The 18443-nt window shown below is 53.7% G+C and overlaps 1 protein-coding gene and 1 long non-coding RNA gene across 2 annotated transcripts in view; one reads left to right on the top strand and one right to left on the bottom strand.

Moving 5' to 3' along the window:
• The window catches only part of ANKRD10 (ankyrin repeat domain 10), a 32523-nt gene extending 28155 nt beyond the window's left edge, over window positions 1-4368 (bottom strand). The window contains exons 1-2 of the mRNA XM_026490929.4: window positions 3962-4368; window positions 750-902 (exon numbers count right to left, since the gene is read on the bottom strand). Of these exons, the coding sequence (XP_026346714.1) occupies window positions 750-902; window positions 3962-4171 (363 nt within the window). The 5' untranslated portion in view covers window positions 4172-4368. The remainder of the gene's footprint in view (window positions 1-749; window positions 903-3961) is intronic.
• Window positions 4369-4703: 335 nt separating this feature from the next.
• LOC130542747 (uncharacterized) lies at window positions 4704-9600 on the top strand. Its single transcript, XR_008957525.1, has 2 exons — window positions 4704-5026; window positions 5116-9600. It is a non-coding gene; the product is annotated as an uncharacterized LOC130542747 (long non-coding RNA).
• The last annotated feature ends 8843 nt before the right edge of the window (window positions 9601-18443 follow it).

The following is an 18443-nucleotide window of genomic DNA, read 5'->3' as shown; positions in this document are numbered from 1 at the left end:
AGAAAAAGCAAATAAAAACAGGAGAAAGGGCAAAGAGGAAAGTGGGAAGGCACAAAGGCATCCCTACGGAGCCCCAGGTACAAGCCCCTAGACGAATCCACCCTCGGGTAGGGTCTCCGCCTGGGAAACCCTCTGGCCAGACTATCCCGAGTCATCTATACCCACACACGTGTCCACACAAGAGTCCCCAGGAAACGAAACTCTCTCCTTGAGGTTTTTTTCGAGGAAGTGAAAGGAACACTGAAAACACCCCATGAGAAGCTGGCATGCACGCCCGGGCTTGCACACTTCCACACCAAGCCCCTGGCTCCTCCTCCGCGTCCGGTCAGAGGCCGCGTGAGCCCACGCCGGTCAGCCTGCTAGTGCTAACTAGACCATGCCAACGAAGTCACCGCCGTTCTTCCGCTAGCACGGATGTGTCTCACGGTTCTGTGTGGAAAGGAAGCTGAGGCCACTGTGGGCAGGGGAGCCAGGAATTCCGGGCTCCAGGCCAGACTCCTTCAGTTACCAGCTGTGACGTGGGCAAATCACCTCGGATCGCCGTGGATCTCGGTAAGTCACGTAACAGGTGAAAGCACTGCTATGTAAAAGGCCTATTACCCACAAATAACTCCGTACACATAAATCCCAGTCAGCCCAGAGGTTAACATATTAAACTCTAATTAAGGCCTCCATTTAAAACTCAACACCATGTAATTATAACTGGAAAAAGAAAATAAAAATCAAGTTAATCATCGGCACGCCCTTACCGGTTCGTTAATGCTGGCTCCTGCTTGAATCAACCAGCTGAGGCACTGGGGGTGTCCCCCGAAAGCGGCGATGTGGGCTGGGGTCTGTGCGTAGCGTGTAGTGGAGACGTCCAGCGTGGCCCCAGCTCTCACCAGCTGGATGAGGCACTCCAACTTTGAAAACGGCAGGAGGGGGATGACACACGTGTAAATGTCGTATGCTATTTCATGTTACACAAACAATTCCAATTCTATGACGCAGATAAGTGGCATTTTTTGTTACCCAGCTTTTTTTTGTTTGAGGGAACAACAGAAGTCATTCCTTCACAATACAAATTTTAAAAAAGCTTTAAGAGAGTATTTTTCCTTATCCTGGTTTAAAAAAAAAAAAAAAGCTGGTACACAAGAATAGAAACTCAAAAACACTGACGCCACACGAATTTATTCTGTTTTTCCTACAACTGAAAAAGCCAAAATCAGTAAAGACTGCGATTTTCAAAGACTTCTCTCAAAACTGGGTCTTGCCACTTTCACATGCCTTTCTACATTCTACAAAACCAGTGACTGGTCGTTTCAGAGAGGTGCAGCCACAGTACACGCTTCATAGTCAAAGACCATTTCCTGTTCTACACCAGGGCACTCTGTGGACCTTTACACACGCCGCATTCGAGGAAAGCTCGGCAAGCGGCCCATCCTCCAGTCCCGACATGGAGAGTGAGTGTTTACACTGTGCACCCCTCCCACCGCGAGTCTGGGGAGGAAAAGGCCTACAGCACACCCAAGCTCTGGCCTCCCAGGGGGCTGAAAGAGGACCATACATGCAGCAGGATGACACCTTGCAGCTGGGCACCGGTATCATCCCAGCCTCTGGCTGGAGCTCATCACACTCCGCACACACACTCCGCAGGTGCCCACCAGGAGCCAGGCGCTGTCCCACAAGGGCCGTGGTCCGAAGACTTACCCTGCTCCACCCACGTGTCCTCAGATCGCGCTCGGCCCACTTCCCCTCTCGAGGCACAGAGCAGATTTAGTGGAAAAGCTCCAAGTGCCAGTGATCCTCTTCCAGAGGACAGAGTTCGGAGGAAGAAGAGTCAGCCACACCCTGATGTCACCCCGCATCTCTCATCCTCTGTCAGCAATTTAAGGCTTTCCTTGCAAAGGACAGGTCACTGCAACCCACACTTGTGGGAGATGGACTTTCACGCTGGGAGCACACAGATTTAACACGACCTCGGGCTTCCAGGAACTAGAATCTGGGAGCGACGGCTGATAAAGACACACCTTTGGTGCACTTCTGCATATCGCCCTTATTCATGTACCAAGGGAAAATGAAAGTGCCAAAGCTAGTAATAAGGCCAAAGGGTTTCAAAACCAAAAAAAATGAACCAAGGATCAAAATCAGCGGACATGCCAAAAGCTGTTACTTATTAAGTAAGATCAAGTAAGAACTCCCTCGCTTTAAATCTATTACCTGTGGGTTCGCTTTAGGGAACGGGAGAGATACTATACCATATGGCAGCTTGTAAAAGCCAAGTATAATTAGAGATTTTAAATAATGTTGAGTTCTCAAGGAAAAATAAGCTTCGTGAAAGGTCAGGTAACGTGCAGTTGGCACATTTCTAGGAAAGCCAGCTTGAAAGATGGGAATAGTTCATAATGTGTTAAATGCCAACCTGGCTCTTGCCCAGGCCCAAGCACAGGGCAGCCTTACATGCAGGTAAAAACAGGGAGCTGATAGTCAGGAGGCAGGGAGAGGCTGCACGGGGAACTCAGAGCCCCACTCCTGGTCTAATTTCCTCCCCAACACCGAAGGAAGGCACAGCCTCTGGTTACATCTGGTATCCAAGGCTGACCTACTACTTAACGTTCCACAGAAGTACAGACTTCCAAAAAGTGAATTCAGGGGGGTTTTACTTCTTCCTGTTCCTAAAATATACAGAACCTGAAATGTACCACTGAAGCGTGTTAAAGCCTGTTTCAGCTCTTTCTAATCCTGAGAGGTACCCGGAGGCACCCCTGGGTTGGTAAATACCCTGAACGAACAATGTAATGAACTCCGTAATGAGGTTTTAAGCGCTGGACAGAATGTACCAGACTGTCCTACAATACTGTGTCATGCTCAGCTGGAGGCTCAATCAACAGGCGAGCCTTTTCAAAAACAGCCGTCCTTCCCTGCTCGGAGGCTGTCTGTCCCCAAAGCACGTGGGGACCGCAGATGCCGAGGACCCGTGCTGAGTTACCCACGATTTAAGGGACGAATACGCCGGAGCCAGGCTCACCGGACAGGGACGCAGGGCTTCAGAGCACGGCTGCCTGGGGCGAGGTCCAGCGGAGGCCGAGAGCGGTTCCGGTGGCCCCGCCGTCCCGCCTCCCTGCCACGGCCTCCATTGGCACGAATGGGACTCTAGCACTGTACGAAGCGTGCACGCTTCCCGAGACACACGGCAGCACCGACCATGCCGAATGCAGCCGCAGCGAGAGCAGCCTGTGCCTGGAGAGACACGGCAGCAGGCTCTGCGAGACCCCTTCTTTCCCCCCGCCGCGGCCGCACCGTTTCCCAGGGAGAACGCTGTTCAATTCCACAAAGCAGAGCCACAATGTCAGCTGCGAAATGCGGCCGAGACCGCGTTCTAGGACGAGGAACGCGTCCCCGAATCCTCGGGGAATGGACGGTGGCGTCCCGTCCTTCCCAGATACCCAGCATTCCTAAGACGCGGTGGACAAGGGACCCACCCGCTCAGGAGGGCGACCCTGACTCCGGCGGCCAGTCACCGTGCTGCGGACACGAGCCCGCGGCCGCGCCCCCGCCCGCGGCGCCCGGCCTCGCAGGACCGCGGCCACCCGGAGGGGCCGCGCCTCCGCCCCGGGAGCCCGGCCCGCCGCAGGCGCCAACTGCCTCCGCTAGAGGCGGCGCGCCCGCGAAGCCGGCGCCGTTTGAAACTTGGGCCGCCGCACATGCGCCCCGGGGTCCCTCGAGGCGCCGTCGCCGTCGGGCCCGCTTCCGCCCCGCGCTCCCGGCAGGCCCCGCGCCCCCCACGGGGCTCCCCGGCTGCCCGCGCCGCCGCACATGCGCCCCGGACCCCTCGCTCGGGGCGCCAGGGCCTCCGACCCCGCTTCCGCCCCGCGCTCCCGGCACGCCCCGCGCCCCCCGCCCCCCGCGCCTCAGCCCCCACCCTCCCCGGCCCACCACCGGAAAGCCGCGGAAAATGGCGCCTTAAAGCGCCCGCGCCCACCTTGCCGAAGTGCGCGGCCCAGTGTACGGGCGTCCAGCCGTAGAAGGAGTCCTCGGCGGCCAGGTGGGCCCGCGGCGTCTGCTGCAACAGCGAACAGAGCGCGGCCAGGTCCCCGTCGCGGCAGGCGCGGTGCAGCGGGAAGCGGAGCGACAGCAGCTCCTCGCTGGAGAAGCCCGCCTCCACGCCTGCGCCCGCTCCTGCCGCCGACATGGTCTGTCACCGGAGAGCGCGGGCTAGCCGACCGAGAGGACGCGCGGTGAGGACCCGAGAGGCCGCCGCCCGAGCACAAAGGAGAGCGAGTGCCACCGCCGCGTCCCGCCGGCTGCAGAGCGGAGCCGAGCAGAGCGCGCACAGGGGGCGGGGCGGGGGCGGGGCCTGCCACGGGCAGGTCTGAGGCCGGCGCCCGCGAACGCCGGGGCTGGAGGCGGGGCCTGGAGCGCCGGGGGGCGGGGCCAGGGCTGGGGCCCGCGCCTGGAGGAGCAGGCCGGCAGGGGGCGGGGGGCGGGGTCTGGGCCAGGGGAGCCGGGGGCGGGGCTTGGGCCAGAGGCGGGGCCTAGCGGGAAGAGGGCTGGGCCCGGCTCTTGGAGCAGGAGGCGGGGCCTGGGCCAGGGAGCGGGCCTAGCGGGGCGGAGATGCGGCGGACGCCAGGAGCAGGAGCAGGGATCCCGAGCAGGAGGCGGGGCCCGAATAGGAGGCGGGGCCCGGGGCAGGAGGCGGGCGGGGGCCGGGGGAGCTCCGGGAGCCGGGAGCCGGGAGCCGCAGAGGCGGACCCCGGGCCCGGCGGGTGGGGCGGGCTCTCGGCCGCGTGCCCCGTCCAGACCCCAGCGGCGCAGTGTCCCGACCAGCCCGCGGGAACACGGCCGGCCAGGCCCGAGTCCCCTCCGGGCTCCGTCCTCATGAGGCGCCTGTCTGTCGGGCAAGCCGCAGGAGCAGCCAGCAAAACCCTGGAAAATCCTCGGTCAACGACCAAGATTCAGTTTTCTCAACAGATTTTCTTCTGATTATGAGTAATACGTGATAATTAATAATTTACTATGGAGGAATAACCACTATCAACGTTTATGGGTATCCTTATAGTACTTTTCTTACCATATGGTTTCATTTGTATATATTCTTTTTCCTTGTATATATTGCTTTCCTTTTTTCTTTCACAGAATTCGGAATCCCAGTAATTCAACTTTAAACAGGGAACCAGAGGTCTGGGAAAACAATGGTGCCACCTGACAGCATTAGCTAATAAAAGAAGAAATTGAGCGCCTGATGCCTAACAGGGAAATTGTTAATTTGCGGTGTCAAGATCCAGCACAGTCCTCTATTCATACAATGGTCGCATTGATGATGATGCGAATGCCTCGCTTGGGAAGGTGCTTCAGACACAGTAAGCTGGGAAAAGCAGCAAGTAGTCAATTCAGGCAGCAATGACTAATGCATGAGAGTGTGAATGAGAGAGACTCTGTCTTCTCTCAGGGGGTTCTAGTCTACTAGGTGAGGCAAGAAAGAGTATTTCAATAGTTGAAGCAATACTACTTTTTTTGTTTGGACGAGAAGGGTAGAGCTGTGCTGTAAACTCATGGCGAGCTGGCTCCACTCCAGAAGCCAGCCATTTTTCTTTGCATAGACCATGATGATTCTAATCTAATTATCTCTGTAAGGTGTATACCCTGATAATGACTTCCGTCCTTCCTGGGAAAGAGGCACCCCATTTTGCAAAGGACCTGAGCGTGCCTTGTCATCTGTAATATCGAGGGGGAGGGACTACTCCTCCTTACTGTGCCCGCTGTGGTTGACAAAACTGAGGCACAGAGAACTGAGCACTCGCACAAGGACAAACCGGGTGCCTGGGGCAGAGCTGAGAATAATAGCCAGACCTAGTTTCCAAACCAGTTAGACTTTTTTAACCTTGGAATTTATTTTGTGTTAAGAGCCTTAAGGCCTAGGAAAATAAAGTAGGTTAGAGTGGCACCATACACAGAATGCCATGACTTTCTGGTTTTCAGAGTTACTAGGACTGTGTACATACTTAAGTAGCTGAAATAGATCAACGTAGTTTTGAAGATGGGTCCCTAAGACAGCCTGCGTGATAATTGTGGGTATGAGAATTATAAGGGCTTCCAAATGCCCGTGTTCTAGTTGGTTGGTCCCAAGCTCTGCCCAACTCATCATTATTACCAATTACAGATTTTCTTTGGGATTCTTGTTTCTAAAATGCTCTGGGGGAAGTGGGGGGAAACTAGATTCACTACTCACGTGCTTCGATTTGTTTGACAAAACAACCATAAATATGTGACAAAACATTATCTCCTTGACCGAACTCTGCTCAGGCTCCCCCGAATTTCAGCTAGGCTTAGACTTTTGGACTTGGGTGTTTGTCTCTGCGTCATGCACTTTTAGCAAGACTCTTGCTAACTTGGTTTAGTTACAATTCCCATCCCCCATACCTGATCGTCCTTGATACCTGATCAAGTTCCTCACCCGCCAGGCTCTCCCAGGTGATGTCAGCTCCCTCCTGCCTGCCTTCAGCAAGAATCCTGCTGGGTTGGTCTAGCCAGAACTAGCTGGTTCGCTGGCCGTGATGTTTTGTCTTAGTAACAGGACACCCTCACTCGCCCACCCAGGGTGCTCATGCCATACTTGGAGCCCAGTCCAACCTCTCTGCCCAGCGCAAGGAAAACTGGGGTTCCCACTCCCACTGCCATAGTTCCCAAGTACACCTGCTTTACCATGCTTGAACAAGTCTCACTGAACGATGTTTGTTTGTTTTTAAAGATTTTATTTATTTGTGAGAGAGAGAGCACAAGCAGGGGGAGTGGCAGGCAGAGGGAGAGGTAGGCTCCCCGCTGAGCAGGGAGCCCAACGCGGGACTTGATCCCAGGACCCTGGGATCATGACCCGAACTGAAGGCAGATGCTTCACCGACTGAGCCACCCTGACACCCCTGAACAATGTTTTTGAATAGTAATCTTTTTCTTTAATGTAAGCAAACTTTGGTATTTGAAGATATGATTCAGATACATGGAAGGAGAAAGACTCAAAACTCAATGTATCAAATGAGATACAACAAAACCCCTCTGTACTGAGGACTGCATTGTGTGAGGAATTGCTCCAATGGGGCAGGGCTCAGGTGCAGGCCTGCCCCGGTCAGAGGTGCACAGAAGTGCCCACACACTGCAGAGACATCAGTAGGGCTGTTTTCACACTCGGAGGAGGACACAGTCAACGCTGAGCCACCGGAGATGAGATTGGAGAAGGTAGAACCCAGACTATGAGCCACGCTAGGGAACCGCGTGGGACTGGTGAGACGCTTTGTGTGATGCCCGGTGAGGGGTGAGGGCTCCGAGGAAGACCCACGTCCGACGTGCAGCTGGCTCTGCGTGGGCAGCCCACTCTGGCGGGGCCCTTCACCTGGACGACACGAGGGACATAGCCTGACTGTCTCTCACCTGCGCACCCTCCGCATCCCCTTCCTCCACGTGGCCAGATCCATCTTTTAAGAAGGCAAATCTACTTAAAATTGGACATGAGAGCAGTGTCTTGGCCTGTGCCGGCCTCCGCACCACAGTACCACAGACTGGCAGGTTTAAACAAGGAAAATGAATTTCTCGCAGTTCTGGAGACTGGAAGTCTGAGATCAGGGAGCCAGCACGGCTGGTCCCGGGGCGGGAGAGGCTCCTCCTGGCTCACGCGTGGCCTCTTGTTGCTGCGACCTCACTTGGTGCAGAGGGAGCCACGTCTCTGGTGTTTCTTCTCCTGGGGTCACTAATCCCATCATGGGGGCTCCACCCCATGATCTCGTCCAACCCTCATCAGCTCCCAAAGGCCCCACCTCCAGGTGGCATCACATCAGCATGAATTTCGGGGAGACACAGACATTCGGTCCATAGCAAACAGCTTCCCGGACTAATGTCATTCAGATACCACCCCCGCGTGGATTTTTACCACATGGGTGTGGATTTTCGTGTCCGTGTAGGATCTGTGCTATTAATAATTTTCTTAAAATAAGTTCACTTTTAAAAATTACCGAGTTTATTTATGTTCTCTTCACGAAGAAAACATCAATGAGTCCATGGTGCCAATTACATTTTCTCCCTACTCATTGAAATAAACCCACAACAAAATCGCACGTGTTCGTGCGCTTCCCAAGTCAGTTGCCACGGTTGGTGGTGCTACAGTGCGCTTTGCAAACTGTTCCCTGGGAGACAAGTCCCGAATCCGTCCACGGGCCCCTGGACACCCCTCCCGCCAGGGCCTGCCCACAGGCTGTCCACTCAGCCCGAGAAACCAACGGTGCTTCTGCTGGAGGCTTCTCCCACCCTGTCCCCAGCACTTACTTCCCTGTTGTGGCTGAATTACGCACCTCCCCCCCAGTTCGTGAGTTACAGTCATAAACCCCCAGTGCCGCAGAATGTGACCTTATTTGGAAAGGGGGTCACTGTAGATGTAACTAGTTAAGATGAGATCATAGTGATTGGGCAGGACAGGCCCTAACCCAATGTGACTGCTGTCCTTCTAAAGAAGGGATGTTTGGACGCAGGTGCCCACATGGGGAGAACACCGGAAGGTGAAGGCAGAGACGGGGTTGGTGCAGCTTAGAAGCCAAAGGACACCAAGGATGGCCCGCAACAGCAGAGGCTAGGGGAGGCCTGGCGCAGGTGCTCCATCCAGCCCTGCTTCCGCCTGGCCTCCAGAGCGAGAGAGCGTAGATTCTAGCTGCCTAAGCCCTGTTTGCTGGGCTGGGTTATGGCAGCCCCAGGACGCTGGCCTGGCTGGGCTGGGGAGGGTCCACATGCTCGCCTTCGACTCCATGTGCTTCTCCTTCCCAAAGCCTCTGCCTGGTGACCACGAGAGCTCCCTTTCCCTCTACTCCAGGAGTTTCCAGGTTTCTAGCATTTTCATTTCCTCTCACCCTTAAATGAAACAACTAAAAAGCCTGGCAAGTAAATGTTACTCGTTTTTAATCATAAAACCTTGATTGTGAAGAAGTGAGCCCTGAGGTGGCCTCTCCGTATCCAACAGACCTCTTGGCCAGTAGAAACATGCCTCGAACATGCTTCGAGGTGGGAAGGCAGACCTTTGTCTTCAGAGGTAGCCTCTCTCTGATCTGAAAGGGGGCCCTCGGGCAGGGCCAAGAGCTTGCTCTGCAAACAGGTGTTCTCTTGATTAAAGTACCAGATAGGTGCCTTTCTCTCTCCCTCTCTCCCCCTCTGTCTGTGTCTCTGTCTGTCTCTCTATATCTCCATCTCTGTCCTTGTCTCTCACTCTCCGTGGTCACTGTATCTCTCGCAGGAGGACAGTGCCCCACCCATACTGAGCCTACAATAGGAATTTGTTGAACGACACCAGACTGGAGGCTGCAACAAATCAGTTGGCCGCCCCTCTTCAGAAAGGGGAGACCTGCTATGGATCAAGGATCTCAGTTATAAAGAACATCAAGGGGCACCTGGGTGGCGTAGTCAGTGAAGTGTCTGCCTTCGGCTCAGGTCATGATCTCAGGGTCTTGGGATCCAGCAGCATGTTGGTTTCCCTGCTCAGGGGAGAGTCTGCTTCTCCCTTTCTCTCTCCCTCTGCCTCTCCCCTGTTTGTGCCCTCTCTCTCTCTCTCACTCTCAAATAAATAAATAAAATCTTTGAAAAAAACAAAAAGCATCAAGATTCTGGAATCTTACTGATTGTCCTGTATCTTGCTTGTATCTTGTGGAAAAAAAGTGAAAAACTCAGATTTTTCATAGAACCCCCCCCCCCCCCAGTTCTTCCCCTTTGTGTTTCTTCCCTGTATATCTCCTTTGCCTCCAGAGAACACTTCACTTCTGAAACTTGTGGTCACCAAATGCGTGCAGGTGTCTCCCACTCAGTTCTCTGTGACACCAGCTGGGTCCTACAAATCAACTCAGGTCTGACACAGTCTCCCTGCAGATGGGACCAGACCCCCCAGGTTAAGGGCTAGTCCCGCAAGCCTGCCCCCATGCCACTTCAGACACCAGGAGCCAGCCCCGTTCTCGCCTGTGCTTCTGACCGACCTGCTAGACGGGAGGCTCCCACAAGCCCCTCCGTGGGTTAATTTGGCAGAGCAGCGCACAGAACTCCGTTTATTAAAGGACGTGACAAAGGGCACGAATCAATAGCCAGATGAAGAGATGACAGGACGAGGTCAGGGAGGGTCCTGAGTGCAGGAGTCCCTGTGGGGTTGGGGTGCACCACTCTCCAGGACATGGATGTGGTCACCAGCCTGGAAACTCCTGAGGGACTTTATGGGGGCTTGCTCATTCAGACCCGATCTGTGATTAACTCCATCTCTGGACGGCGGGGGCAGGGCTGGGAGTTGGCTAGCTTCTCATCAGAGAGGGTCTTCCTGGTGACCAGCCCAGAGTCACCTCCTTAGAACAAGAGGTGCTCTTGGCACTCTTACCCCCTAGGAAATGACAGGGTTTTAGGAGCTCTGTGCTGGGAACTGGGGGCAGAGACCAATCTATATACTTATTATTTCATAACTGATGCCCTTAAAATAAAATATGGACAAGAGGACTTGTGTTCTGTCCTGAAGCAGGTTACTGGAGATGGAGTGGTGAGGTCTGAAGAAGAAAAAGGCAACAGCGGGCTGGCCCAGTGCGGGCTGCTCTCAGGACAGCTCAGGGCTGACCTCGAAGGATGACCATGGGTAGTCCCCTGACCCTTGACCTTTAACTTGGAAACTATGAAGTCCTTTAAAATGTTTTAGCTGATTCCTTAATTTCCCAATGTTATTACCAGAAAGAAAAGTCCCTAGAGAGCTATGACTCTTACTAAAATGTGCTTCAGCCATCCCCCTGGTGGGATTGGTGACCCCCCTCTGTGGAGCAGGCAGGAAATTCCCATTGCCACCCCGAAAGAGCCAGCTTCCCTCCAGAGGCAGCTCACTGCTGCTCCATGGCCCAGACCCAGCTACCTGGTGTGTGTGGTTGAGATTTACCCTTCCTGAAATTCTTGCTGTTGAATTTATTCCTTAAGAACATTCCAGAAGCAAGCTTTTAGTCTGACAGGGTAACATAATCCTACCCATCTGATGAAGTAACAGGAATAGGTTGTCAAATTAAAACTACTGTTGCCCAGGGGCGCCTGGGGGGCTCCATCGGTGAAGCGTCTGCCTTCAGCTCAGGGCATGATCTCAGGGAGCCTGCTTCTTCCTCTCACTCTCCTCTGTGCTCTCTCTCTCTTAAATAAATAAATACAAATCTTACAAAAAAAAATAAAACTACTGTCACCCATCACTGTCTAACGGATAAGACCCTAAGTGAGGGAATCCCAGAGCACTGAGGCCTTCTGGAAACACCAGGTCGGGGACAAGGAACGCACAGGCCTACCAGGAGATGTGCTGGGAGCTAAAAGATCCCATCACTTGGGGCCCAATATGGTCTCTGCCTGGAAGACAGATGTGTGAGTGCCTTCTCTGATTGCTCTTGCCGGAATCCTGCGACCTGATCCCAGCCCTTTCTAACGTGGGAACAATGTCTCCAGGGGCCGCAGGGCATTCAGGGAAAGGGGACAGAAGCCAACACGCAGAGTGCAGCCCGTGCGGTGGGGGCCCGGGCACTGCTGCCTCCGGCCCCCTTGCCCCCTTGCTCAGTCTCTGGGGACTGAACGAGGCATTAAGGTCTCCCTCGCTGGAGGGGCCATTTCACCATCTCTGGCTTCAGCTCCTCATTCGTTAAAGGAAGACGACATTCCCTGGGCTTGGCAAAAGAGTCGTGCTCAGGGTCAGAGGAGATCGCGGGTGTAGATTTTGAAGACCTATGTTACTAATTGTTTTCCAAGTACCTTTGTTATTAGCCGCACCCCCCTCCCAGCAATTTGCAAAAATTTCAGTTACCAGTTCTTCTGGGGATGAGGTTTTGCTGTCAGATGTTTTATTTCTCTTGAAATTACAGCAGGTGAAGCCTCGAGCGGTGTCAGAAACTGGCCACTCCGAGTGCATGCCAGCCGTGTGAGCGTCCCCAGAAACTGGTCCTGCTGCTGGGGCGGTCAACTACCAGAGGCCTACTGTCGATCAGAAGCTTAACCAGTAACACGGACAGTCGGTTACCAGGCATGTGCGTGTCCTGGGCATGAGTTTCTTTTTTTTTTTTTTAAGATTTTATTTATTTATTTGACAGAGATAGAGACAGCCAGTGAGAGAGGGAACACAAGCAGGGGGAGTGGGAGAGGAAGAAGCAGGCTCACAGCGGAGGAGCCTGATGTGGGGCTCGATCCCATAACGCGGGGATCACGCCCTGAGCCGAAGGCAGACGCTTAACGACTGCGCCACCCAGGCGCCCCTGGGCATGAGTTTCTTTATTCTTACAATGAAGTAAGCCGGAGAAAAGAAAATGTGACTAAGAAAATCCCAAGGCAGGGGAAATACATTCAGAGCGCGTGCTGTGAAAGACCCCGCGTGTCCGCACACCGGTGTGGTCCAGGTTCAAGTGTCAGCTGTGGTTGTCACCCTGAGCTCCAGCTGGGCGCCAGTGCCCAGCACTCCCGCGGAATAGCTCCTGGCAAACTCCTTGCAGCCTCCATGTTTGCCAACCCACGGTCTCTGCTGGTCTTGCGTTTCCCTGTGTGCAGCGGCTGGGCTGCGTGCGGGCTCCTCCTGGGGACACACTGTCCTGGCTTCTGTGGCTCTGTAGCTCTCCTGTGCAACCTCCGAATGCTCGAGGGCCCCAGGCCCCGGTCCTAGACCCTCTGCTCTCTGTACTTTCTTCCTAGGCAATCATGTCAAATCCCATGCCTTCAAATACTATTCATGCGCTGATGATTCATAACTTCACATCTCTGGCCCTGAGCTCTCCTGCAGCCCAGACTCATAAACCCAGAGCCTTAGTCCTCATCTCCATCAGGATCTCTACCAGGCGTCTCCACTTACCCCAAATAAAATTCCCAAGTCACCCCCACACCTGTTACTCCCACTTACCGTCCCTGCCTGCCCTCCGTCTCTGGGAAGGACCCAGAAGTGTCTACCCGGGCCTCAAGTCCTGCACCCCGGGGCCAATACCGTGCTGGCACCCACAGGCAGATCCCAGTGGCTCTAGCGCCAATACGTCCCCCGTGCATGCACACCTCCCACCCCTGCCATGCCCGCCAGGCTCTCCTGCGTAAACCAGAGTGACTGCCTCTCAGCTTTCCTGTCTGGCAGCCAGGGGCTCCTCTAAGATGTAAGTCCAACAATAGCGCTGGCTTAGAACCTGCCAATACCTCTTCGCCGACGGCTAGAGAAAACCCAAATGGCACCGATGTGAACGTGGTTGGTGAGATTGCGGAAGTGAATTTTACACTTTAATTTTAACTTACTTATATTTGGATTTAAAAAACTTAAACTTGACTCAATTATTGGCAACATTTTAAGTGTGTCTGAACAACTTAAAAACAACGTGGGTATGGGTAGCTGCTCTTTCAGCGGTAACTGTTGTGAAAAGTCAATGCTGTTCAAATATTCCCAAGGAAAATTTAGTGCTCCGACCGAGACGCGCCGCACCCAGGTTGCCAAGACTTAGTAAGAATAAAAGAATGCAAAAAAACCTCACAAATAGTTTTTAACATGGAGTGCATATTTGATTTGTAGTATTTTGGATATATTAAGTTAAATAAAATATATTATTCAAATTAATTTCACCTGTTTATTTTTCATTTTTTTAGTGTGGCTAGTGGAAAAATCTTAATTATATATGTAATTCTTGCGTTTTATTTCTATTGGTCAGCCTGGCATGTTGGAAGCTAATGTATTATCTCTCCGTACATCAATGTAAGAGGTTAGTTTTTTGGTTTTTTGTTTTTCCTTTAGGGGGAATACCGCAGTTTCTTTGGTTGAGTGCTGGGTTTGACCTAAGGCCCATTTTGAAGAAAGGAATGAGTATCTTTGAAGATTGGAATCAGTGGCAGGTGGTAAACTGCTCTGAGGCCTCAGGAGAATGAGAGCACCTGAACAAACAGGTGAGCCGGGAGTTCCATCCTGCTGCGGGTGCCCCCCGCTCCCCTCCCCTGGGGCAGGCAGTGTCTGGGCAGCTCACTCTGGTTTTCTTTCTGTCTTCTGCCCTCCCTCTTTGCTAAGTATGCGCTGTTGAAATGATATGAACTAAATGCAAGTAAGTTAAATATGTATAGGTTATGACTCCACGAGGACAACTTTCAGTTTAAAATAACTATAATGCAGTCTTATACCTGTTTATGCTTCTATCCCCCTGTAACTAGATGGCAGGGAATGGTTTTCCACCTGTGAGTTTCTGGGAGGTGAAATGTTGGGGACATGTATTTTTTTTTTAAAAGATTTTATTTATTTATTCGACAGAGATAGAGACAGCCAGCGAGAGAGGGAACACAAGCAGGGGGAGTGGGAGAGGAAGAAGCAGGCTTCTAGCGGAGGATGTGGGGCTCGATCCCAGAACTCCGGGATCACACCCTGAGCCGAAGGCAGACGCTTAACCGCTGTGCCACCCAGGCGCCCCGGGGACATGTATTTTTAAAAATATTTCTATAGTACTTGATTTTTTCCCCCCGACACACTTTTTATTTAGTTATTTTTAATTATGTTCAGCTAGCCAACATATAGTACATTAGTTTTTGATGTAGTGATCAACGATTCATTAGTATATCACCCGGTGCTCATCACAACATGTGCCCACCTTAATACCCATCACCTGGTTACCCCAGTACTTGACTTTCTAAATGAGCATTTTTTTTTTTTTTGCAGGGATGGGGGATCAAAGTAATGGTTCTTGTAACAAAGTCCAGACCTCACAGAAATCCATAATGTAGAAAGTGACCCAGGGACGGTCACCTGAGTCGTATGTTTACACACGCACACAGATCTAAGCATTTTTGCACGTTGATCTCCCCGTGATGTTTCAGGTAAAGTGGAAACATACTCCCCACAGTGACACATGTGGACACTCCGGAGCCCTTGGTAAATTTTAGGCCGTTTCCATGCGGGCCGTGGGCATCGCCATTGTCCTTTCTTACAGCTGTGTGGTTTGCTAGCGTGCGCTGGAGGCAGGATTGATCTTCCCGTCCTTTATAAATGATTGCGTCTTTTTTCGTAATTAGATGCAATGTTGCAGTGACCATATTTATATACAGTTGTTGGCATACTTGCCTAGTTTTCTGAGATGGAGTCTCTGAGTCAATTTTCGACAGCTTAATGGCTTTACATACATTTCCAAGTTACCAATCAGAAAATTTGGGCTAATTTACACTCCCACCAATGATGTTTGGAGACTACCCCTTTCCTCACACTTTGGCCAATACTAGGCATTAATCATATTTTTAAATTTAGGAAATCTGATATGCAGAAATGACTCATTTAGCAAGTATGTACCAAGCACCTGCCGCATGCCCTTGTTAAGTTGCAGTTCTGAAATTATTCATGCGACTGCTCCTGAGAGTCTGTGTTTTAGGGTTCCATATGTTATCCGTTCCTGCTGAGCTGCCAGTTGGTATGCTTGGGTTATTTGTAAATGTGTTGCTGATTTATAAGAACCTTTACTATTTAGCAATACTGACTCCGTGATGTTACAGGTTGTCTGAGTTGCGTTAATGCCTCCGTTTACTTCTCCAGACTTGTCTGTTCTATGTACTCAAGCCTGACATCATATTTTTCTTCATAGCGTCTGTCCTTGGAGTCATGCTAAGGAAAGTACGTTGAGATTGTAAAACTACTTCTGTGCCAGTGATCAGTTTATCATGGCCGGGCTTCTGCTCTGGTGTGCGCTCTGCCGTCATGGGTGGGACGTTCTGACATTTCTCAGTTACAGCAGACAGGTACCTGCATCGAGGTTTAGCAGTGGGGATGCTGGGGCGTGGCAGACCCCTGCCTGGTCTGGGGGTGCTGCGTTTGCTCCTCTTGCCTCCCTCTGCGGGGTCTGTGGCCCCTCACAGGCCCACCGGGACCATCTTTCCAGGGGCTCTTTCCTGCTGCCCCGCGCCTGGGGGCCAGCTGTGGCGGGCGTCTTCCCCACGGAGCCTGGACCCCGGGCTCAGGGCCAGGCCCCTCTGAGTCTGTCCTTGGGCACCTCCCTCAGCCCTGGGGCCTCTTCCCTGTACCCTCTCCAACCTCACCCTTACTCCCCAACCACACGTCCTAGTCCTCGCTCTATGTTCTAGTTCCTCTGTTTACATTACTGACTGGACCCAGACTGGCCCAATTCCCTTCTATTTGCTTTCGGGCATCGTGATGCTGGTCTCCCTGATATTTGCACCTTTAACGCATCTCTGTTGGTTTTCCTGTGTGCTGTGTATTAAGGCTCTGACGTCCCGCTTTCCCAGGAGGTTCATGCACTGTCCCCACACCTCACACGTGGCTCTGCAAAGAACGTGTGTCTTGTGCTCATCACCACGACGCTGAATTTCTGGACACCTCACTGCAGTCCACTGAGGCTCAGTGTGTTCCTGAGCCACGCCGTCTCATACACTTTATAACAGCTTTACAATACACTTGCCACACTCCCTTTCATGTTTGCGTTCCAAGAGGAAATCTCAGTGATCACCGCTAACCCCCTGCCCCCCAAATACTGGACGATCTGTGTCCACAATAGCATTTGAAGGTAGCAATAGAAAAGACTGGCATCTTGGGAAACTGCAAATTCCCACTCTTCCCGGAAGCAGAAAGGAGTCAGTGAAGTCACGCGGTAGTTGGGGACTATCCCCAGAACCCCGCTGTTTAAACCCGTGAGGTGTTGTGCATCTTTCCAAACCACAACTCTCCTACCCAGAGCCCACATGACGATCGCATATTTTTATTTGCGAAGCTGAGGTATGCGTGCAGTTTCGAGCCGTAACACCCACCAGTACTGGTTTGGAAGGCCGGGAGCAGCTCCCTGTGCCCTGCGGAGGACGGGGAGGGGCGGGTAGCAGAGGCCCCATGCCTGCCACTCCACATCGTACCGCACCATCCTTCTCGAGCATCTTCTTCCCGTCTGCCGTCACCGATTCCTCGATTCCTTGAAGATGGCCTGCCTTCCCCTCCTGGCCAGGATGAACCAGCCCTCACTGGGCTCACGACCTCGGGCACCACGCACCTGAGGGGAGACCTGCCTTAGGACGTGGCTGGGGGAGGGAACCCAGCGGGGCCTGGTGGTGCTGTCCATGGGCAGGGTTGGCCTGCAGGGGGAGGGGGTCCTTTCTCCAGTCCGCCGCCCCCTCCCCCTCAGGCTAACAGCTCACGGGGGAAGGAGTGTGCAGAGATGGGCATGGGAGTTAGGCACCCTATGGCCTCTGCGTTGTGCAGACTGAGATGTGAGTCAGAGGGGCGCTGTGAGCGCTCAGTGACCATCGAAGGACATTCAGGGAATGTACAGCCGTAAGATACGACTTGTTTCAAGTAAGTAGTTGGCAAAGGTTTTCTCCTGGTCTGTAGCTTTTCTTTCCAACATTGTCACAGGGGGCGTCACAGCCCAAAGTCCCGGACTTGGTAGAGAAAGTCTTGATGCGGCTCCCCTCACCCCTTTCCTGGCTTCGGGCCGCGTGTCGGAGCCCTTCCCCTCCTTCAGGTCTCGGGAATTTTCTTCCGCGTTCTCTTCTGAAGGAGTTACAGTTTTGGATTTTACAATGAACTCTGTCACTCGGGAAGTGCGTGTCACTCCGTGGGCGACGAGGGTCACGGCCGAGCGAGGGCTCCAGTGTGGGGGCTCACGGGCTGTGTCCTTGGCGAACTGCGTGCGTAGCTGTCCGAGGTATTTCTGTGCGCGCTCCCTCTCTGCCTGCGTCCGTGCGTCTGCCGCTCAGCGACACCGCTCTCTCCAGGTGCTTGAAGCCGCTCTGCTCTGGGGGACACGCTCAGTGCCTCAACGCTGCCGACGACGTCCGCTGGAGTGCGTGGCTCTGAAAGCCCGCGTCTCAGAGGTATCCGCACACCGCACAGCTCACCTGCCTCAGGTGTGCGATGCAGCGCATTCAGTGGTGCAGCCGTCGCCGCAGCCAGTTTGAGGACATTTCAGTGACCCCCCAGAGAAAGGCCACGTGGCTCAGCGGCCACCCCTCAAGGCTCCGGCGGCCCCCGATCGACGGTCCCCGTGGACTTGCCTGTTGTCCACACTGCGTATCAGTGGGAGCGGAGACTCTGGGCTCCTGTGCCCGGCGCCGCTGGCGGGGCTCGTCCGCGCTGCCCGCCAGGGCCCCCTTCCCCTCCTGGCTGGTGACTCGGCCGCCCGAGCGGGACGCCCGTGCACCCACTCAGCAGCCCACGGACCCTGGGGCAGTGTCTGCTTCTGGTTGTTGAGGGTGATGCCACTGCTCACAGGAGCGTGGAAATGTTCGTGTGACAGAAGCCTGGCCGGGGTCTGCCGGCTCCGCAGTGAGGGGCCGTGTGCTGTCAGAGGGCCCGGCGGGCCCCGCTCCCAGCCAAGGCACCCTCTCTCTGCGCCTGCAGCGGCCCAGGCCGCCGGGCCCCCCGGGTGCTCACCGGTGCCCGTCACCACCCGAGCGGTGGCAAGCGCTGTCCCGCGATCTCTCCGAAGGCTCCTCGCCTTCGGCGTCTTTTCACGTGC

Source organism: Ursus arctos, unplaced genomic scaffold (assembly GCF_023065955.2).
Source record: "Ursus arctos isolate Adak ecotype North America unplaced genomic scaffold, UrsArc2.0 scaffold_10, whole genome shotgun sequence".
Lineage (NCBI taxonomy): Eukaryota > Metazoa > Chordata > Mammalia > Carnivora > Ursidae > Ursus > Ursus arctos.
This window is presented reverse-complemented; position numbering and strand designations above follow the sequence as displayed.